At 45.5% G+C, this 23,885-nt stretch overlaps 1 protein-coding gene across 1 annotated transcript; it reads right to left on the minus strand.

Moving 5' to 3' along the window:
- Window positions 1-462: 462 nt before the first annotated feature.
- On the minus strand, window positions 463-23,556 carry LOC104462399 (gamma-aminobutyric acid receptor subunit beta-4-like; the record flags this gene model as incomplete). Its single annotated transcript, XM_010074321.1, has 2 exons — window positions 463-683; window positions 23,489-23,556. Coding segments are annotated over 2 exons (289 nt in total), but the record flags the coding sequence as incomplete, so codon positions are not given.
- Between the last annotated feature and the right edge of the window lie 329 nt (window positions 23,557-23,885).

A 23,885-nucleotide genomic window follows, 5' to 3' on the forward strand; every position in this document is an offset into this window, starting at 1 on the left:
AGCAACCTCGTCTAGTGGAAGGAGTCACTGCCCATAGCAGAGGGCGTGGAACTAGATGATCTTTAAGGTCCCTTCCAACCCAAACTATTCTATGATTCAGCTTTAGATATGAAAGCACCAAAGTCTCATCTCCATAGGCCAAACTTGCAGAAAATTATAAGCAACTGAAAATGAGTGTTTCAAATTGAAGTGTTATGCAACATGAATGACAGTGACTAGAAACACTCAGAGCAGACTATTCCCATCTCCAACATTTGTCTATAGCAGCACAGCAAACTTTAGAGGCCTGAAGGAAGCAACAATTTCCAGCTTGGAGAACAAACAGACAGTTAATACTGTGCAACACTTGAGTATCTTTTGGGCTTTTGGGTCCTTGCCTTACCAGAATATCTCGGAAATGGGGGAAGTTTCGATGAGATGTCATTCTCAACTGCAACCAGCAAAGATTCCCATTAGACTTACCTCAAGCCATACAGGACAGTTCCATCAGGATGGAGCCGAATCATGCGATTTTTCACTGTCACCCCATGCAGAAAGGACTTCTTGTCATTCAGGAAATAGGTGTCAGGCAGCCACAACTGGTCAGCCACCCGGTTGTCCAGGGTCAGGTTGAGAGGAAGGTCGTTATATGCCAGGCGTTTGTCCCTCCAGCTCTGCTGGAAGTACATGGTGATGGTGTAGTCCTGGGAGAGAAATATGCGAACATCAGCCTGGCTCCAGGGTAGGGAATGTAACTCAGTCCCTTCACTACTGCCACAGCCAAGACCTTTGGTGGGTCTCCAAATTCCTTGACACTCAAACGTTTTTGTCCACACCTCCACCAACTGGGGACGTAGTACTTTATTCCGGGAAAACAGAAACAAGCCTGAGTTTTGTAGGGGATGAAACAATGTTACATGACTCAAACAAAAAAAAACTTTTATCGCACTCATGTTGTCCCATCCTGCTTAGAGTTTGGCTGCAAAACTAGTAGTAGTACAACTATGATAGCACTAAAGGATGTCAACCAAAAGTGGGCTACACTGTGCAAAAGACTTCAAGGACTGATCTGCCAGTTAAGTCATGTAAAAGTGCCTGGACACAATGCAGTCATGCTCAGCCACTGCTTGTTACCACACAGTTGGTAAAAGTCGATTTTATTTTGAGCAGAAACTCAGGACATTCCCAAGGGTACATGGTGAATCTCACCTCGAGGCCAAGGTTTCAAAGTCAACCCAGGCCAGCCATGACAGGCTATTAACACTTGCCATGTTATATGAGCTAAGTTGGGCATTCATTGCAACTCTCAGGAAGGGACATCTGTGGAGGAAATCTGTCACCAGTGGAGCATGATCCACTGGTAAAGAGGCAGTTCCTTAACCATCCCCAACTAGCACAATGCCATACATATCTCCTGCTCCTTTCCTGATCAATAGTAAAAAATTGACACTTAAAACTGCTGCTGAGACAAGAATTTTATAGAGGGCAGGGAGAGCTGTTTGGTGGACCATGGCTGGAGCTCTGCAGAAACCATACTAGTTGCTGGACGGTAACAGGACATCCAGGGGAGACTCAGAGGCCTCAGATCAGCTTGTTCAGAGACACAGTATTGTGACACCATAGTAAAACAACAATTATTTATTCTCAGGTAAACAAGTAGTACAGGAAGGGGTCTTGTACACACCAATGACAGAAAACATTCTCACAAAAGGTCCTAACTAGGCTAGGAGCCAAGATTTTGGGGGGTAAGAGAGCTAGCATTAAAATAACAGAATATTGACTAGGTAGTGGGCCCAAGTCTTGCTGACAGTGGCCTTACAGAAGTCAGTGATTTTTCACAAGTACTTAAATAAAAAGCATTCTTGCAAATGTATGCAAATGATCTAGAACAGGTGGGGCAAGAGATGCATTGTCTTTTTCCAAGCAGATACCTACAGTGCCTCAGGAACCCTCCTGACCACACAGATTTGCATGGCAGTTGTTTCTGCTCTGCAAATTCCATCTCTGTGCAAGCAGCTGGTGAAGAGCTTGATCATGCACTAACATCTGGGCTGAGCACAGTGGCATCCTGCCTGCCTATCTTCTCCCACTGACTTCACTCGAAGCCAGGTTTGATTAGCACCTCGGAAAACAAGCTCAAATAATCTCACATTATGGGTATGCCAGCTTTTGGGTATATAACTATGATTCACAAATCTAGACCCACATGCATATCCGAAAGGTCACAGAGTAAATCTGTGGTGTAGAATGAATACAAAAGCTATATCTGTCACTTTCTGTGTTATATTGAAAAGAACAAAAACACAGTGACAGCTTTCTGGCCAAGAAACTGTTTTGCTTTGCTTTTTAAAGGACTGCTAAACTCCTTCCTCAGAAGACTCACAGTCCGTCTCTCAGGGGCACAAACATTTTCATTTTGGTGAAGACCTTGCAAAGGAAAATGTTCTCCTGATACCCTTCCCAGGGTGTTTGGTCCTGCATTGCAGTGAGAGCACAGAGGAGCAGAGCACCTGAGTTCCTGGAGCCTCTTAACCTCCTTGGTAACAGCCTCTTCCCCTGCCTGTGGGAAACTCGGCTACAGAGGCATCATTTCCATTCTCCCCCTTTGAGAACTCCACCCGCACATCTTGGCAAGCTGCTTCACTGATCCGCATTTTCCTAATCTTTGACAGAGCCCTACAACACCTCACCCCTAACCAGGCCACCTTCTTGTCATTGCAGGCTCCTGCCAACCTTCAAGTAGCAAGAGGTGGCACTGATCTCCAGAAGTCAAAAAGGGCAAGCTACTTACAAAGTGAACAGTTGTTAGCACCTAAGAGATACACCTTCTAAACACATCTGTGTTTCCAGGATTGATGAGAACAAACTCAGAAGGGTGCAGAAATAAAAGCCGACACCCTAGCCATCAGGCTGACGATGTTCTTCAGGTACAGAGATCCTTCTGTGCTACAATCTTCCTGGGTTTCTTGGCATGACAGATTTCTTTAGGCAGTGTCATGAAGGTCTGGAGCACTTGATAATCATGGTTCATCTAGTGCCTGAAGTTTCCCTCAGCCCCCCTCTCTGTTGATTCCTGTGCTCCATGCCTCGTTCTCCTGCTCTCCCTACCCCATCACATTGTTGAACAGCGGGCAGGATTTCTGGGCAGAAAAGCACAGAACAAGTGTCCATCCCACAGAGGTCAGTCCTCCCTGGGAGGACAGGTGCTGCTGACACACTGATGGGTACAGCACTGGGCTATGGGGAAGAGGGATGCTCTGCCTCCAGGCCCCTGGAAGATGGCAGGGCACAGACCAGGGGGCTGGAGGCAGCACTGATATGTCCCAATACAGCAAGTGAGAGGGACTACTGCTCAGGAGAGAAAGTAGTGAGCTTGCCTTCTCCTTTATACCCCCTAGCCTGGTCAGATAATTGTAAGTACCCATGTGACACCCTAGCACCACCACCTGGCCAGGCTCCGGAGCTGATGAGATCTTAATCATAGCCTTCCTTTCAGAGGCAGATAAAATAATGACCAAGGGTGACATCTTTCTGCAGAAGCAGAATGGCCAGATGGAGCCAATGCATGTAGTGGTTCATAAGTTCAGGAATCAGAAGTAATGAACCTGATTCTCCTCCAAATCTTGAACGACAAGCCCTTTGTTGTAGGGTTTTATCTGTCACCAGGCTAATACAAGGCTTTCCTAAACCTCCCGGTAACCAGTGACATTCACAAGATAACTGATGCCAGAACTATACCACAAGCTGGGTTTCCCAGCGTCACCAACAGATAGAAAGTTGGCCCGTTTACCAGGCTCAGTGAAGAGCTTCAAAACCAAACACACCTGGAGCTCATGCACCCTACCAGCTCTTCCTTCCAGCTCACCACTGAAGCACTTTAGTGGGACAACGCAGCTGAATTTCCCTGCCACCTCTGCTAGGGATAAGCAATGGGGCTTTCTCTGTGCAACGTACCCAGTAAGCAGCTTTCTCCGCTACTGCTGCTGGGTGAGCAAGTGGGCAGTACAGGCAAACATGACTTTCCATTTGTCTCTCACCCTGCCAGGTACACCTACTACATCAAGGAGAAAAGGCAGGACCCGTGCTGGAGGGAGCATGCACATGCCAGGCCACCCTGTGCAACCTCCTGCTTCATCTGGTAGCTACTGGGGGGAGGAGAGGCAAGTGTGGAGGAAGGGAGATATCACTCCTTATCAGAAGCTCTGCGCAGGTTGCACTGCAAAATGTTTGGAAACTTTTCAGTGTGAACTTAGATTTCCGTTTTTGAAAAACAAAGGCTGGGGCAGGGGAAAGGAGGCTTCTGAAGGGTGGACATGACCAGCAGGTACATGCCTCCACCCTCTGTTTTCCATCCTCAGGAAAAGAAAGCTTTCCAAATATACCTGCAAACTTTCTCTAGCTAGGCTTTGCTACTGTAGCTAAACTGGCCATGTCAGCCTGTACCTGCCCTGACCAACATCCCACTGCAGGAAGCTGGAACACTGTAGTGAACAGCGCTGGCACAGGGAAAGCCTATTTCAGACCTCAATGAGCCCTGCTGAGTCTCACTGACCTACAAATCACGTGCCCCTTGTGCCAAAAGAGCTTGTGTGTTTCAAAACAAGCTGTTCCTCTGTCCTCCATCTCTGCTAGACCAGCGGTGGCCAGATCCTTTGGTTTGTCCCAGAAGTCTGGTACCCCGTAGCTCACAAGCTGCACAGCTCCAATACTGCTTCCAGCCCTTGTATTTACTGCAGTACTCCCTGCTGCCCTCCCTGCCTTGCAAGGCAGACCTCATGGCCCAGCTGCACGCAGGACCGCACTCGGTGCTACACTCCCCATCAGCCCCTCATGAAGCCGAGATGGCACCTGCGCCTGTGCAAAGCTGCTGAGCATGACCATCCCTCTGGGAGCCCCCCCTCCACATGCCTCCATTCAGTCTGCTCTGATGAGCTGCGCCTTGTGAGCTGTCAGTCCCAGCTCCCTTTGCCTCCCCCGCTCCCAGGTTTTGCAAAGGCTTTGCTCTCTTTCTCCTACTTCTTGCTGCATGTGACACACACAAAACAGAGGTGAGAGCAACACATGGAGCCTGGAGGCACTTGTGTTGCAGAGGTGCCTCCCTGCGAGGATGGAGGACAGCTCACTTAGAGGCCTGCAAAAACCCCAGAGAAGGATAAGGAGCTCACTTAGGGACAGTGCATCCTGCCAGCTACTCAGGACAGGGTCACTAGCATCCATCTCCAGAGAAGAGAAGGAGACTGATAATTACAGCCTTTCCTGAAACTCAGCAGAGACCCCAAACCAAGAGAGGACTGAAGGGTGAAATGTTGACATGAGAGGGGCATTGATGGAAGAAGGAATTTCCCACAGAACCCTAGAGGCAACAAATTCAGTCTAGCATGCACAGGGATTCCCCAGTTTCTCAGAGGACAGGGTAGATAAGTCTAAGGGAAGAGCAGCCAGGGCACAGCAAGAAGGGATATAAGCTGGCAGAATTAGTATGAATTCAAGAACGAATTTCCACTGGCTCAAATTTCAAACACCTGTATTAGCATCTACCATATGAGCCCCTTCACCTCTATCTCACAGAGCCACTTTGGGAGTGCAATGCTCACCTATCCTTAGAAAGCAAACCTGGACTCACCCGGGACCTTTCCCCACTTGTGCCGGCTCTGTGCAGTCTGGGAGCAGAAATGAGCCCACTACCACAGGAGACCAAAGCTACTTCTTGGAACAGAAGAGTCCCAGGAGGAGGATGCCAGATCTGAGCCTATTGGGAACAAAGCCATTTGTGCAGAGGAAGGCAAAGTTTAAGGACGCCAAGTCAGCGAGAGGATATGTGGGTCCAGGAAAGGCAACTAATACAGGAGAAAGGGTCACTTCTGGCACAGGTTGGTTGTCACTGAAGCACTGACAAACCAGAGGGCAGGAGGAAGCTGGAGCGTTTCAGGGTAACAGATACTATCTGAAGCCACCACAGTCCAGGCCAGGACACAGCCACGTGGCCAGTTGCTTGTGTGTCAGCCAGGCACATTGAGCAGTGTGCAAGGATGTACACAGACCACCAACGGCCACAACAATTCAGGGAGTCGGTTCAGGGTAGGAACCTGAACTTCCTTGTCTACAGATCAAAGAACAGTGAGGGGTAGAGCAGGACTAGTTAAGGCACCTCAGTAAAAAGGACAGCACTCTGCAGAGAGCAGTCATTAACTGGAAAACCACCTAAGGCACTCCTCTGCATGCAGTGACACACTGTTAGAGTCCCTAGGGTCAAGGATGCCCCTTTGGAAGATAGCATCATGTATACCTTTCTGCTCACTGCAGTGACAGAAGGGATCCAAAGTTAAGGGTTCCTCTTCCCCAGAAAGAGCTGCCCTTCTGCACAGTCTCATGTCAACATGCAGAAAACAAACATTGTATACATCCCAAGTGGTATTCTTACAAGTGTGCTTGTGCTGATTTTGGAGACACAGTTGTACTGTGTCAGGCCAAAAGTCTTTCTACATTGGTATACTGTCTTCAGTAACAGTAAAGAGAAGAAGAGGGAGGAATATAAGCAAAACAGGGTCTCTGTTGTGATACTTAATTCTCAAGCTATTTGAGGCCCAAGGATCTCCTGAGCTAGAGCTGGTATCTTCTTAATTGAAGATACTCAATTTCTGTTCTGAGAGTTTGTCTTATCTCTTAGAATATTCAGCCTTTGGCATTTGCAATCTTGTGATAGTGAGTTCCACAGTTTAGCTCCTCACTGTATTTACATCGCTTTAAAACAAGTACAAATCAGTCTTACTCTTTTCTGGTTTCCTCCAGTGCTTACATTGTCAGTAAATAATCATAACCACAGGCTACTCAAGCTTACAGGGTCCCACCCCCTTTTAAGGGTTACTGAGCAGAACACAACTACATGCAATTTGAAAAGTAGTAGAAAGGCTCTGATAGAGGCGGGAAGCAGCAAGGAGGGGGAGAACTGTTGCATGGGTTAAACACGAACAGACCTATATGATGACAGTATCTGACACACTGCAATGGGTTGTTGCACAAGAACAGACAGAAGGCAAGGTAATGGAAATAACTTTCCACAGAGCCTGTGGAATTTGCTGTTACAAAAGCATGGAGTCAGGAGCTAGACAGTATTTTAGAAGGTCTAGGCATTAATGTGGAAAATGCAGTCCAATTCATAAAAGGAAGGGACTAACAGGAAAGAATAGCCCAAGGACATAGAGCCTCCTGCTGCAAGGCAGAAGCTCCATCTTCCAACAGAAGGTCACCAGAAGCATCCCTCCCGGGCAGGCTGTTTCATAAACCCTCAGCACAGCTCCTGGGAGATGCGGACCATTGGCAGGTTGGGTTAGGTCATTTTCCTTTGAGTTGTGACCTAGAGAGTCTCCAGTACTAAACTTGTCCAGAGGCAGAAGTGAGAGCTACACTAGACTCAGAAGCTAGGATTAGAAATGGAAGGAATAATGTACATGAAAGGGTCAAATCTTTCCTCAGAGTACAGTATTTCTGGCAACATGGATATCTCCTGTGGCTAGTCCATTTTTGTGGATGACAAATGACTCAGATACCTTTTGGAGGGGCTTTGAAAGTGAAGGTCACTATTCCAGGCTGCTGGTGGAGGTTGTGTTTCACCAAGCACTTGTAAGGTACTGGAAGCAATAAATTTTCTGCAGGGGAGAGTGCACACTGCTCTTCTGCTGCTGCATGACTTTGGGCATGAGGGATAAAGGAGGTTTTGCAACTTGCCTCTAGCATTAGCTGTGCTACTTGACTTTTTTTCCCCCATTTCCCCTGCAGCCCTACTTTGATAAAGCACCTCCTTTTGGACAAGTGACCAAATAAATGTCCTTCATCATATAAGCAAATGATATACGGTCTCCTTGTCCAAGATCACAAAAGAACATTAGGAAAGCCAAGATGCTCCAGAAAGAGGGAGAAAAATGGAACATCTGACTTAGTGAAAACCAAGCTGCCACTGCCAGAGACTAATGAACAGTTTGTTGGCTTCAACTTCTTTGATGATTAAACACCAACTCCTGTTCCCATCATTCTTGGGAGACAAATTAAAGGACAAAGTAATCCTCAAGTATGTTTCATTTTAAGGAGGGGGTAGGGGAAGTAAGAGGAATTATTAAGGGGAGGAGACAGGATGCGCCTGCAATCAGTTGCAAAGAATTGGAGCAGTGTAAAATGTACAGGAGAGTACATGAAGGGCAGAGCAAGATAGATGTGGTTCTTCCTTAGCAAGCTCGTTTAAGAAAACCAGTTTTCCCCTCATAAAGGATTGTCCATTTCCACGCAGATAAATCAAAGGATACCAGACCTTAACAAGCACCAGTTAATCTGACATAAGTAAATACCTGATAGTAGTCTTTCCATCCCTAAGATAGCATAAAGTCTGTTCAGACTCTTACCTTTGCTTAGGGCAGGAGGCAGCAGCTCTTGTACTTACTGTACTTTTCATGGGGAGAGTCTTCTGCCAAAACGCTGCTTTTAATTTCTCTTTTGGTGCAAGCCAGTGCCCAGTTTACAAGTCTGAAGTTCTGTATGACAACTGCTATATGTAAATTGACAACTATTTTAGATACTGCCCTTCTCCTACATTTCAGCTTAGCAGGTGAGAAAGCCACAATCTCTTTCTACCTCCCCTATTTTTGAATAAACAAATGCCAGCACGGACTTGGGGATCAGGAAGAGAACCTTCCACCTGCAATCTCTCTGCCAGTAATGCAAGAGGACAGGAATATGTTGGCTTCCAGGATATTTTTTATGCCCTTCTGTGACGCAGGTCTTTATGCTCTTGAACTCGTTTTCTTTAGGACCTGAAAAGTACTTTGCATGGAGATGTTCCCCTCACTAATCTGATCTACTTTTGTAGTAATTTGCATGTGTTTAATTGCTGAATGCATGTCCAGAAACTGGGACAGATACCAGCTATATCCTCAACAACTAGGGGTGTGCAAGTAAAGTGTTACTTTGTTGCCCTATTTCTCTCCTGCCATGCCCTATCCTTGCAGCACCTGGATTGATGATGGTCCTGCAGGTGTAAGACAGAGGACACACCTAGCTGGGTCCTAAGTCAGAAGGGCATTGATCTGCCCATGACAAGGCTTTCAGACTTCTGCGCCTGTATATCAATGCCCTATCTGAGCAGGAGGCAGCACCATATGTCACCTGCTTAACAGCCCCAGTCATGCTGGAAGCAGAGGTCAAGAGGAGAAAGCCAGAACTGATGAGCACAGGGATGAATATCAGCTGCTCTATGAGCACATGCAAAACAGTAATCTTGTTCAGTGTTACAGGCAGCAATCCCAAAATCACCACCTGCAGCATGACATCTTCCTCAGGCAAGCTCTTGGAAAACAATGCCAGGCAGTTTCTATTCTTAAACTATAAAATCTGTGAGCTATTGCATGCCATTTCTGCTGGTCTGGTCTCCTCACTCGGTTCCCCATGAAAACCCGGAGCCCAGTCAACCCCAAAAAGCAGGATTGTTTGACCTTCCTGTTTCATCACCAGCTAGCTTCCACTCCAAACCTCATCATAACTTGAGAAACTGTCTTTACCAGAGAGGAGCCACTTAATGAGAAATTGTCAAACTCACTTTTGTTTCCTATATTCCTATATTATATAGTTTCCTATATTCCCACGCCAAACCAGTGCAGAAGGACAGACTTGGTCCAGAGAACCAACTAAGGCCAGAGAAGCAAGGCCATACATTAAGTTCAGAAAAGCGATGCATGAATTTGCCCAGTTTTCAGGCAGAAAGTCAAAGAGATGGTGCTTACACTATCTTCTCACTGATAGATGGGCTGGGAACTGGTAAGGACTCATTATAGTACCAGAAGAGCTAAAAATAAGTAAGGGGCTCACTCAAACAAGGAGGGAGCTCACACAGCTAGTCCCCAGCTGAGTAATTTCTTCCAATAAAATGGCAAGTTAGAGGGGTGACTGGCTTGAGATAGTGCAGGGAGGGCAGCAAGCTGACACCCCCTCCATGAGAAGTACGGTGTATGTTTTCCCAAGTGAAGTCCGCCCCAGGAATGATACGGGTCCCAGACATTGCAGGTAACATGGGTTCTTCCCCCTCCTGGAGATCCTTAAAGGCTTATTGCTTACATCTGTGTTCTGCTAGTGCATCAGATGTCTCCAAATGGCTTCATCAGGCCTTCTGAAATCCGTTCTCTCTCTTACTATATTTACTTAAGGCAAGATCTTAACTTAGCCCCTTCTGTTGATTCTCTTAACCTCTCTCAGGGTAGGCACAAGGTCACCCATTACCACAGTGTAAGACACACAAGCATTAATGCACTATCTCTGTGGAGTCTCAGAGAAGTGTTACAATCACGCATTGCACAGCTGGGAAAGGCATTTCGAGGGCAGGCTTATATTACAAGCTTTCTGGTTTGAAGTACTTGGTAATTTAAAGCAGATTATGCTGCCATAGGCTTCGGCTGACCCATGACAGAAAAACATGGTGCTTTCAGAAAAGCCATCTTTACCTTCCACTGCCTGCACTAATCTAGTACGCTACACAACTGCCTTCTGCACACCTACAAGCCACAGGACAGTGCTGGTGCCTGTATCCTACCTCTCCTCCTCTGCACTTCCACCCAGTTCCTAACTAATATTTTTGTACTTTCCCAGCACTACCCTTACAACCTTACAGCATGTGTTGCCAGTACCTTCCTGCATACACATACAACATATCTAATATATAGCCATTAAAATTCAAGAATGTTTTAAATAATTAATTTGCATTTAATTAAATATGCAACTATCCTGTTAGAGTAAATTAAATTTGAGTGAGATATTTCAATGGTGACTAGTGAAGATACCAGCTTCTAAAGTCCTCAGGAGGATGGCAGAAGAAAACTGGATTATGCCAACGGAATGGTGATGCTGGAAGATCAGCAATGCTCCCTAAATGTTTTCAAAGGGACTTCACAGACTCTGCATGGGCTCTCAGAGAATTTTCACCTTGTAGTGACTTTCTTACCTCTTGCTTGCTGAGAGATGCTCACTTCAAGTGGTTAAAACTCAGTATGCTTTCTAGCAGGAGCAACCTGGTAACAGAAAAATGTAATTTCTCCAAAACATTCCCCAAACTCTTTACTTCTCTCTACTTTTTCATATTTAAATGAAACATACTCTTCACCTCGCCAAGAGTTTTACTGGACACCGATCCAGTCAGACTCTGCCCCAAGTAGGAGACGTTCTGCAGCTCTCCACATAGACACTGAGTAGTAGAGATCAGGAGGAAAAAAGGCTGGAGGAATACGGAATTAAAGCCATTAAGGCATTTAGTAGCCCATTGGAATTAAGTACTCTAGAAAACATCTCTGGATATTAATTTCAGCTCACTCAATGCTAATTCTGGCATTAGAGACAGGGCACTTTCACCTATGGCTCATTTTCTCTTTTCTGTAAAAATAAGACACTGATGCTAACTTGCCTCTATGCTGCAGTATGGGATCCCTACATCTCCAGGTAAGTGCTAAGTGTGTAATGAACAGACATATACTTTTTCTCTTTAGGAAAAAAAAAAATAAATAGAGTTTGTAATTCCTTGTGGCAGCCAAGACCACCAATGCAGTTTGGGGCTCAATAGGTAGGGAATCATGTTAAGAATAAAGCAATATTACTACTTTACATGGCAGAATAAAATGCTGTACATACAGCTCTGAGCACTGAAACCATGAGACTCTCTGCAACAATATCAAGGCACACAGTGCTTTAAAGAGACTGTTTTACCTCTAGAGAAGGAAGGCTGATATTCCAAGTTCCAAAAACTGACACAAAGATGTTATTTCCCAGGAGGCAGCCAGAGGCAAACAAATCCCTTAAACTATGTAAGACAACTAACATATTCTGGGTGGAACAATTACTTCAACTAGGCTGGCACAGATTGGCTTGACCAAAAGGTTAAAATGGTGTGTATTTCCTATAGAAAGCAAAGTTTGATCATGTATGGAGGGTAACAGGGAGTAAGCAGATAAGATGGTGAAATGCAGAAGAGTAGAATGTATTTCTGGCAATAGGGTTGGTTCAATTAGGTCAAGGGTGGTCTTCCAAGGGTAGAGGATGGCAGCCTTGTGGTTTGAAAAACAAGGTCTACTTGTCAACAAGCCCAAGCAAACTGGATGCAAACTATGGCACTTGAAACCCCTAAAACTCATGCACACAAAGACACAGTTCTATATCTAGGGTGACTGCTTCTACATATGAATATTCTGCACAGCCATAACTGTGACCCCTAAGTTGACAAACTCAGTAAGACTGAGTTATCGTTCGATAAAAGGGCTAGCAATCAACTGTCTCAGCTGTGGTGTGAACAGAGCACTGTATAGACACACTGGGACAACCAAAAAAAGTGCAGGAGTATCAAGTGATCTGTTCTAGGAAAGAATTTCTACTGTCAAGGGTACCGACCAGACAGTGTATCATCACGGATTTAGTCTACCTCTGCCTCCATTCATGGGTTAGTCTGCCCTTGGTGATGCCAGGGTGAAGCCAAGGGAACCAGTCCAGGCTGACACCAGCAGTAGTGCACAGAATATGGCCTATACTATCATTCTTCCACTTTAGCAACCCGAATCTTGGCTGCAGGTTCATAAACCTGATGGACTGACAACAGCATTCAAAATGCAACTCTGTAAAACACTCCTGATTCTGCTGACAAGTCAAGTTTATTACGGGATGCATGAAGAAAAAGGAAATTTCAGCAGGCTGTGGAGGTCCACAAGCAAGCAGACTTTGACTTCATGGCCAACTGGATGGCAGAGAACAAGCTGCAGTCTCCGTCCGTGCTGAGTGAGTGCTCTCTGCAGTACCAGGACCAATAGTCTTGGAGCCAAGGAGCTCTATTTGCAGAGCTGGCTGAAAGTTATTGGCAGGGAGCCCATGTGAGCTCGGTAAATAAAGTATCCAGATAATAAAAATACCCAAAGGCACTGTTTAATTTTTCTGAGGGTTCTGATACAGCCTGTAATATTGAGAGGGAACAGAAATCTTGCAGACAGGAACAGGAGCACAGGGCAAAGCCATCCTTCCAGAAGAGTGGAACACAAGGCACCCGGTAGGTCTGATGGCCCACAGTCTGTACAGCTAAATACCTGACACTCATTTATGGGGGAACAGCTGAAAAGGAAGATGGTTTCTGTTCAGGAACTAGACTGGGACACAGGAAAATGAGCTCAGACAGGAGCTTGTGTATTGTAAAACCTCAAGTCCCCTTGAACCTTAGCTGCAAACTCTTGATGCATAAAAGGGTCAATATTTTGTGTATCCGTGACCTAGGAATGCATCAAAGCAGACAGAGAGATGCAAGCCACAGGTTGCTTTTCCCTGCAGTCACACTGAACTTAAAGGAGATACTGTGGTAGCAGGTTGCTGCAGTGGAAAAGGGAGATGAGATCCAATCTGTAAACAGTGAGTATGTTTTGGGTTTGTTTCCCTCTTCACTAGAGCCTCAAATGGGAGCTCAGTGCACGCTGCGAAGAGGGGGCAAAGGATGTATAAGAGGGCTTACTCCAGCCTGGTGACCCACTGCACCCTGACACAGGCAGTGGGAGGCCAGCTGGGCGCACCTTGCAAGCAGTGACATGGAAGGGGCCAGTGGATCTTGCCTTTTAGTTTCTCCTCTGCCATTTTTCTGGCTGGAGCCAGCCTGAGACTCCACTTGTGTCAGGGCAACAAGGACTGTCCACATTTCATCCCACACGCATGCACACCCTCCTTCCCCAAAATGATCCCTTTTGTCTGACTAGAGGACCTTTCTGGATCTCCAAACAGCTCAGCAGATCCTTGAATGTTCATTTTTCTCTGTAGCCTAGCAACTCAGAACAGACTCAGAATATTAATAACTCCTGTCCCCACACACGATCTTCTCCAGAGGCCTGAAAAATGTGATAGCAGAAAGGCTGAGAGGGGTAGAAGTACGCATGAGAGATCTAGAGAGCATGCAGGGTGCCTCTACCAGCATTCAGAAACAGCACAGCTATTCAGCTGTCATATCTGCCACCTTCACTTAACATGTACGTAACATATAGAACTATATATAGTGCCATTTATTTACATATTCAAATAGCAACATGGCACGCATGCTCTTGCATTTGGATATAGGTTCTATATTGAGGTGCTGGCACACTTGCGCACATACAATCTCTGTTGCTAAATGCTTTAAACGTATATATGACAGGATGTCAGAAGGTCAGATTCTCAAGATCTAATTTGGTTTTCAATCAAATCAGATGAAGTTTTCACTTGTAGGAAGATACTTTAGCATTCTGCTAAATAGATAGATATCCTCTCTACTGCTGCAGCATTGCTATTGAAACAGGTGGCAGTTTGGAACATTGCTCTCAAATACAGACAGCTTTTTAATATATATATTAAAAATATGTATAAAGGCTGGGGGAGTTCTGCCTGTGTGAAAATAAGAATAAAAACTTAAGCAGGAAAAAAAAGAAGACATTTTTATCCTGGGCAAAGTTTTCTGCGGTATGAATTCTAACTACTACAGGAATGCTGGGGTGCAAGATGAAGTGGTTCATACCACCACCATACAACACTGACATGTTCAGATCTAAAGATAACTTGGCTGATACAGGAACAGATGGAGCACTGCAATACATAGCACCGTTCAGCTGAAAGCATGCTGCAAACTACATAGCCATGGACTCTCATCCTCTCCAACATGACTTCTCTCCTGCCGTGGGGTGGAGTTGCCTACGAAATGCAGAGTGAACTTAGCCTCTTCAGTGAGAGCACAGAAATGTTCTCATTTGGGAAATCGCCTAGTGAGCAAAACATGTGAACTCTGTTTCTCAGTACTGGAGCAGGGTTGACTCAGCCCTCCTGAGGCTTGAACTTGTGATACTGGAGGACTTGTAGAGCTGTTCCTTAGGGATAACAGCATCATGGAAAGATGCACGGGGGGAATCATTTGCAACAAGCATTGCCACCACATTTTATTCATGCTGCAAAACCTAAGGTCTAGGCTAGGAATCAGCCAGTCTACCCAGCAGCTTTTCCATAACCAAGAATTTCCACTTATGCAGACATAGTTCCTGCAAACACTTCCATTAAGATATCATGTGAATGCTACAAGATCCCTAGGAAGAAAGCAGCATGGTAGAATAGAAAGCCTCAGGGGTAAAGAGTCATTCTCTAGTCCAGCGGTTCACAGTCTTCTTTCAACTGAGAGCTTGTTTCAGCAAGGTTTTCACAGTTCACCATCTACTGCTCTATGTACATGGCAAAATCATGCAATTCATCCAACAAAAATATTTAATTCAAAGACATCATTAATGTTCAAAACATCAGAGCCCTTTAGCACAAGCATAGAAGACCCCTTTCTATAGGGGAAGTGGTAAAGCTGTCCCTTCTCCCATGAAGGCACCTCCAGGCAGTACAGTGGCAGTGACCTGGCAGGACTGTTGCTTCACCAGGCTGCTCTCTGCTACACACGCACTCTGTCTGAGAAGGAATTGCTGGTGCTTTGTGCATTTGAAGAGACTGTATGGTGATCTTTGGGTTGTTACTTAGCAACTTGTTTCAACAACATGTAGCGAATTTACTGGGCTGTCTCTACAGTCAAGCAACACCAGGACCAAGGGCATAGGGAGAATTTTGTCATGGGAATGTGATAATCTGTGAAATATTATGGAAGACAGATAAGATTTTTCCCTTCTACAAGTTGCCGTAAATGCAGTAAATATTGACATATGAGTCACACTGACCTATTTTCTTGTTTTTAAGCTGGGACAATCTCTTTGCAACCAATTTCAGAACCAATGAATGGGGAGTACTCCAGGCCCCTTTCACAAGTTTGCTTTATTCTTGACTGCTTTATGCAAGAACCCTACCCTCCTGTGGAAGGACCATCCCTGTCTTTTGGGCAGAAAGGGGATCACTGCTTGTTTAAATTTGAGCATCCACTCCCCCATACCATCACACTGCAGAGCACTCTTGAGGCCAGATGTTTTACTTGTCCTCATGTACTACCTTAGTCCAAGTGATCTTTCAGCACAATCAGTGGGACTTCTGTTGAAGAAAAGCATAATATGGTGTGAGCAGATGTCCACATATGATTCTCGACTTTTTAGACTGTATCAGTGCAGGTGAAAGTCATCCTGAGCCTCAGCATTCACAGGATGTCACCACTGCAAGGACAGACAAAGTAACCACAAATCCAGCAATAGCAGATAAGATGGGTCCGTGACATCCCCTTTGTTGCAAAGATGTTCAGAAGGTTTCTACTCTTACCATCTATCTAGATAAGCCACAGAGCAGGCGGTTGTACCTCCTGCCTGCAAAAGGGACCAGCTCAAAGCTGCTATGTCTAGAGTGGTCTGGAGGTTATTCTCCACCTTGCTGCAACCATCTTTTATTTCTCCAAATATCCCTCTAGCAGAAGGAGAAAGCGTCAAGATGCTGTTGCTTTCCTTCAGCTAGCCAAGTGCCTGTGTGTTTATGCACAAGCTACTTCCTACTGCTGGAGAAGCAGACATGCAAGAAGGCCACCACTGTGACTATATGTAACTGATGGCAGCATGCAGGACTGCCCTTTGCATCCCATGGTAACTCTGCTCTTCACGAAAATGCAGTTTCACATGTACAGAACTGCCACTGTTTGATTTCCCAAGCAAACAGCCATCTGATGCACTGCAGCCCAGTACATCAGGGCTTGAAATTACAATAGCTGCCTGACCTAAGTTGTACTGAGGCAATCATCGGCAGAGGACAGTGCAGACACTTGCCAGCTCTGAAGAAACCTTCCCTCTCAGCTGCACATTTGCAATAGCTTGGTTTAAATCACAGCACACAGAAGCTTCTTGCACGTGAAAAAAACACATAACCCCTACCAGCCCATGCCAGCACAGAGCCTGGGGATATCTCGCCCTAAGTCAGAGTTGTGCCATTCTTACCATGCCACACTGGTAGGATCTGGCCCTTCTCCAGCACCACAGCATCCTCTGCTACCTGCAACACTACCATCCCAGGAGCCTACAGCAATCCAACAGGACTACAGCCCCTGCAGTACCATTACAGCACACCATCATTAGCTCAGCATCAAAGCTTCCTCTTAGTTTTACCATATTTTGTCAGTCTTCAATATTCAGCAGCCTTAAATACCAAGATGTAATGTACACACACACTCCCAGTTTAGATACCACAGTGTCACAGGGCTGGAGATATCCTAGGTTACATGAAATGTTTACAGCACTGGAGTGTCATGTCCTACCTGTATCTCATAGCATATAACTCCACAAACCACTGACTGCAGGATTTAAGTGCTTTAACCTTTGCTTTTTTAAAACATTTGGATATCCAGGGACATGGAATAGACTTGCTGGGAAATATCTGTATATCATTTCTCCATTGAAAAGAGATGGCAACAAAACAGAACACTTTCAGCTAAGAATAAGAAAAATGTTCATATATTTGAAGAGAATACATGGTAGTATAAGGTAGAATATGACAGCAGAAACCTCTTCCTAAAAATCTTGGATTTTAAAGCTCAAGACATCTACACCAATGGAAACCCTTTTTCAGGGGCATATTGCAGCAAATTTGTTTCTGTTACTGGAGGCATACAGAGGGTCTGCTGAGGGTCCTCAAAGACTACTGCCAAACCTGCATCAGTCCCAAGGAAACCAGGGTTTTGCGTACACAACTTGACTGTCAGAACAGTTTGAGAATGGACTGGACACCATGCATCAGATCATGCCTTTCCCTTCCTCTTTCCTGAAAGGGCCAAAGGTCAAGAGTTCTGACCAGGAGAATGCCCAGCCTAAGAGGCTGCCCTGCTTTGTACCAAAGAAAGCCGCTTGTATGGAGCCTAGCCATCCACACTGCCTTCTTTCACCAACTACACCCAGCATACAGCAGGGTCAAGCACATATATTACAGTGCATGGGTTACACTGAAATTGAGATTCAACTAGTCAGTGCATATTCATATTCCAGTGAAACCAGAACTGCAAAGCCTGATCAGGAAAGATTCCACTACAAAGGCTATTTCAAGCATGCCTTGAAAAATTGGTGTAGTGAAAAGAGCGATGCCTCACTGATGATGGCATTACAAGTTGTAAGATGAACTGTCCTGGTCAAGAACACCCTTACACACACCTGATCTGCATTCTTTTGGGTTAAAAACCAATCTAAACCCCTTGCAGCTCGTCGTTGTCTTGGGAAATGCTTTACATCTCTCATGAACAGGGAAAACTTCTTCGCCAAACAAGTCAGCTTGTGTTTCAAGCAAGCTTTGGGAAGTTGGGAAGTAGCAGACACAATGCTTCGTTCCATAACCCCCAAGAGAACCAGCACAGTCGCTCTGACAAGACAGCAGTGTGGCAACAGGTGATACTGGAGTAGGGAGCAGGAGGCAATGAAGCAAAGCATCAAGGTCAGCTTTGCCAAGCATCCTGCACCAAACCTCTAACCTATCTTCACTGCAGGCTGACCCCAGCAAAAAGTATTGCCAATCCCACAGGCATTGTTCCTTGAACACATCTATTCCTGCAAACATTTCTATTTGAAAGCCTTGTTTCCTACAATAGCCTTCTACAACAATCCTCTTATAACTTTTCAACTTGTCACGAGGTTTATAAAATTTTAAAGCTAGTGCTATAACAAACTGAAACAATGTTATTGCAGATGTAGGAGAGCATCTTGGGATGAATAAATTATAGGAGCCACAAAGAAATCACAACTGTAACGGCTGGATGCTTCAATCTGTGTACAGTGTGCAGATACACAGGAGGGAGCAGGTTTAGGACTGCACAGATCATAGGGCAGGAAAATTGAAGCGTTATAAAGGGTAACCATCTCTTATTTCAAATGCATACAAAACCTCTGGCTGTTGTTCTTATTGAAATAGTTCATTAATGCTTGAAGAGAGTCTGAACTGTCTGGTACTAGAAAAATATGTCCCCAAAGATTACCTCGAGAGAGAGAAGGCTGCAGTTGGAAGTATCAGCCTCTAGTCCCACCATGCAGCAAGCGCAGTATACCCTGAACAGACCAGTCCTCAGCTGTCTGTTGAAAGGACATGCAGAAGTAGGGGAAGACTTCCAACTCCTTCTGAAGTCATTGGTACTGGTTACCATCAGAACTGGATCCACCAGAGCAGGTTAGTTGAACCAGATCATTAAGCCGGTAGTGACTTTGGGCAGCATTCAGGCCATGTACCACCAGGACAGAAACCTGCACGCTGCTTCAGCTGCACAGTGACTTGAACTCCAGGCTCCCAGTGCTCTTCATTCTCCTGGGTCAGAAGGACTGCTAGACTCCCCAGTAACTTGAGGACCACACTAAGAGGTCTGAACATAGCACTGTCCAAGTTACTACTATACAAGCACCTATAAACACCTGCATGTTGTTCCATGCTTACTGAAATTCAACTACATATAGCAAAACAGAATTTACCAGATAACTTATCTAGCCCATTTCCTTTAAGAACAAGAAAACATCATCCTTCCATTCTTTGCAGATCATCTGAGCTACTGGCCATCATTATGAAGATGTTCCTCCTTTCAGCCTGCCTTTAAATCCCCGACTTACAAATTCATACAGGATATGAAGACTCCAGCTAGGCGTTTCATCTTCATGGATCAGCGCTTCCTAGAGGGTCTGCCAGTCAGATGTGCCCTCTCCAATACCTATTTGGCCTGGACCCTGGCATCCTTTTCCAGGCATTTCAATTGATGTCACTGATCTTGGCTCAGCAAATAATCCTTCTAATCACTGACAAGAACAAAGGCTACAGCTCAGCGTTGCTTAGCAGGGCTAAGAGGAGTACACAGTAATAAAGCATTATTCTAGCAAGTGAGCTTGAAAATACGGTTGACCACACACAGACAGCAGCTGCAATGAACAAGAAGGTGCCATTTTTTTTTAAATAAGGACTGTAGTTTTGGTCCCTCATAATTGGGAGATCATTACAAAGACAGCACTGTACCTATGAACGTCCTGCACCCTGGCATGACTCCATCTTCTGAGCTGTAAAATGGCACAATATCTGGGCATGGCCCTCAAGGAAACGGAGATGCATAGACTTTGTATAGCAAGGCACCAGGAAACACACAGCATGTACAGGCAGCTGCAAAGCATTCTGCATATCAGAGTGTCTGGGAACTTCCAGCATAAAGACATAATTGTGTTGCCTTTGCAGAGAGCCCTGTATCCTTCAGGACTGAAATGTCACCACATCAACATTTTGGGAATACAGTTCCCATGGGAGTGAAGGCCCCTGAGATCATGGGTGGAGCTGTATTCCTCCACAGTGCCACATCCAGATGGACTCTTGTGGAAAACAACTTTTTGAATCATGCAATGGCTGGTCACTGACAGCACTTGTTCCCTGCCACCACGCAGCCAGCAGACACCAGGAGTCCCAGGGAAAGGCATGGGAGAGCTGGGGGCTCCCCTCAGCCTGCCCAGCTCCAGCACCAGGGCCATTGTTCCCGAAAGGATGTCTGAGGATTAATTAATTATCCTACAAGGGGCAATAAGTAATAACACTCCTTGTGGAACAATAGAAGCTATTTGGTTGCCATGACAACCCAGCTTCACTTGTGTGCCTTTAATTTATTCATTTCACAGTCCCTTTCCCAATCACACATGATGCCAAAAAATGCCCTGTTTTTCTTGCCAGTATCCATGTCCAAAGCAGGGGTAAGACACAGCCCTTTCCCTGGGGCATCTGTCACACAGAAGAATGATGCACATAAAATCCCTTCAGCATGGAAACTTACATCACATGAGAACTCTTCTGGTCCCTAAATGTTTCTTCTTTAAAATGTTTCTGATTTTTTAACCCTTTTTTGAAGCTGCCTTACCATGGTGCTTACAGATCTTGATCCTGAGTAGGTTGTCACATGCAGTCACTTTGTCCCCTGTTCCCAACCCTCCCCTCCCCCAGCATATGTAGGAAGGATGAGCAGACATTATGCTTGTCAAGTTGAACAAAGAGCCAGGAGGCATAATCGAAAGCCCAGCAGTGACATGCCTTCAACAGGAGCACGGCATGGAGAGTGCCTGGTGCCCAGCCTGATTGCAGCCATGCCACAACCATCAAAACACTCACTGTTCATCAACAGTGCTACCCAAATTGTGCAAGATCCAGAGCAACATGGGAATGAAGGTCCATGCCAGGAAACCCGCTCTCCCATGCACCCCACAGAGAAATTATTGTTGCTGCTCCTCCCCAGCCCTGAGCATATACATTTTCCTCAGCCATCCTGCAGCAGAGGGAAGCAGGTGTGCCCTGGAGAGGGGAGAGCACCATATTCACAGGGCAAGGGTTGGAAAGGGTTGCTGAGAATGGCCCCTAGCCTGGAACACAGCATGCCTGGCCACAGCTGCTCACAAAAAGTGTATGACAAAGCACTTGATCAGCCTTTAAAGCCCATGGACACATCTCCAGCAGGAGGTTCATCCTGAAGCAGCCTCTGCAGTGCTCAGCTGTCTTCTCAGGTCTACAGAGGAAGATCAGGGCAGTTGTCACAGGTAGGCTGAGAACCAAACCCCTCACTCGCTCCCAGTTATGTTTGTGCAAGCTGAGGTCTTAAGCTACAGACCCAGACCCCAGATTGTTCATACTGGCTCTAGCAAGGAATGTGACAGCTGGTTCACCACGTAGGAAAATTCAGGTCCAAGTTGAGACTGGGGGAGGAGATGACTCAAAGTTGAGCTCTGCCCTGACAGGCAAGATAGACGGAACTAGGTTAAGCCATCTGGCTTTTACAAGTTGAGCCTCACCTCAAGCACAGCTATCCAATGCAATGGGGACATAGGTTTGTGACTGAATTTCTGATTGTACACACTGTCCAATGTCACTGTTACTAGACTGAGGTGTAACATGCCATGCAGAGAATTACGGTAATGGTGGGATGATAGCAGAGAGTCTGGAAAAGAAACTGTTCCATATGAGAACCTGGAGGTTCATAGTTGGCCCTTCACCCTGGGTCATATCAACATACACATTCAGAATTTTCAAGCAGTTTGGAAACCAAAGTAACTAGTCAGATTGTCTTGCCTCCCCTCCTCCCTACAATGCAACAGCAGAATAGCTGGTGGCCAGAGAAACAGGGCAGGAGAGTCCAGAAACAGATAAATAGGACAGGAGCATTGGGAGACAAAGGTTTTAACTGAGTTAAACAGCAAGAGCTCTAAACTGTCCTGCCTAGGATTCTCCTGCATGGGTCAGGAACTGAGGAACAGGACAGCTGCTGCCAGGAGGTCCCCACCAACCTTTCCACTCCACTCAGCCTCTTAGGAAGGAGAGGAGTTTGGAGGAAAAGCCTCTGGGCAGGAGGCAGGAAGGCAGATTAGTGCAATCCATGTCTTCTGCTGGGTGCTAAGGGCTTTGAAAAGACAGATAGCACAGGCCTGGATATGTACCCAAACATGACCAAAATAAATAATAAATTTCACCCCAAACCATTGCTATCTGAGCAGATAATTTTTTTCTTCTCAGTGGTATGAAAAGCTCCAGTCTATCAATGCCACCCAAAATCAAATCTCCGTTAGATGCTTCCCTTTCCAGTACAGATCTCTGAATAAATGTGAAATTACCACCAGCAAGCATGAAGAGACACTGACTGTTTTTCAACTTGGCAGGCAAAGGCTGACTGTAAAGACACCACTGCCTTTGTGTCAACCGAAAAATACAATTCACATAAGAATTAATGGCTTGGAGAGGCAGCTATGCAACCAGCACAGAAGGATAAGGGATGAGAACCTATTTTGGACAAGATACCACTAGCTCCAGAGATGCCAGCAGAGATCCTCTGTCCACATGTTCACAGGTAACACCAGGGCTACCTCACTGTGTCAGTTTAGACACTCATTAACCCTACGAGATTTTACCCCACGTTAGGAAGTGAACTACAGTCTTTCAGCATGTCCAGACACATCACAAGTACCACCAGCAGGGGTAGGTGTGTAACACAGAGATCCCACATGCAAGTCCTGTCTTGCAAGTGTTATTTCAGTGAGTTCAGGATTCTTTCAGCCTGGAGCTGGGCTGAGGCTGTGGGGACAACTGATGAGCAGTCCCAGTGACACTGGCCACTCAGCAGGTGGAAGGAAAAAGGCTCAGACTGAAACCAATATGCTGAGCAAGAAATTTTGGGAAAAACCCTCATTTCCTACAGCCCAGTTAAGTGTTAGATTTTATTTTTCATCACACTATATGTGGAAAAATCATCCTTGAATGTCTTAGTGAGGAAGAATTCTATCTTAAATCAGAGTTCCCATCACCCCTCATAATTCTCTGTCCAAAGCAGAACAAAAAGTACTTTGTCAATACCAGACAAATGTCACTCTTCCTCCAACAACTTCCCAGCTGCAGGGAAGATCTGTAGTAGGCATTGAAGGAAGCAGGGCTTTGACTACTCTATTTTTCAGAAGTGTACCCTGAGATCTCAGGTGGCTCCACGAAGCCATTGTCTTGGAAGGAGATTTCAACCAGAAAATGGAAGAACAGTTTATTAGTTTTTTTTTTCCCTTTCCAGACTTACCATGTTGACTTCAGAGATCTGGTCAATGCTGGAGATATGGATGCTCATTCCCACTGTGACAGGGTTACCTGAAACATAAATGGACTGGGTTAGAACCATATTCAAGCCCTCCTCCCTTACCTGCTATTAAAGAATTGCCTGGAAATACATCGATATGATTTGAAGCAGCCTCACATTCCCCAGGTATCAAAGGTTTCAAAGTCACATGCTCAAACAATTAGAGAAAAGTAGATTTCTTTAACTCCCAGCCTTACAGACTCACCCATAGGAGTAGTACAGCCTAAGCTTGATTCCTTAATTCCTGGAAGTTAATTACCCCCTAGTTATACAATTATCTTCGGTTATTCCAAATAATGCCTTCAGAGACCATCAGTAGGCTCCCAGTGGGCTTGCGTAA

This window comes from Pterocles gutturalis, unplaced genomic scaffold, assembly GCF_000699245.1.
Source record: "Pterocles gutturalis isolate BGI_N339 unplaced genomic scaffold, ASM69924v1 scaffold15987, whole genome shotgun sequence".
In the NCBI taxonomy this organism is placed as follows: domain Eukaryota; kingdom Metazoa; phylum Chordata; class Aves; order Pterocliformes; family Pteroclidae; genus Pterocles; species Pterocles gutturalis.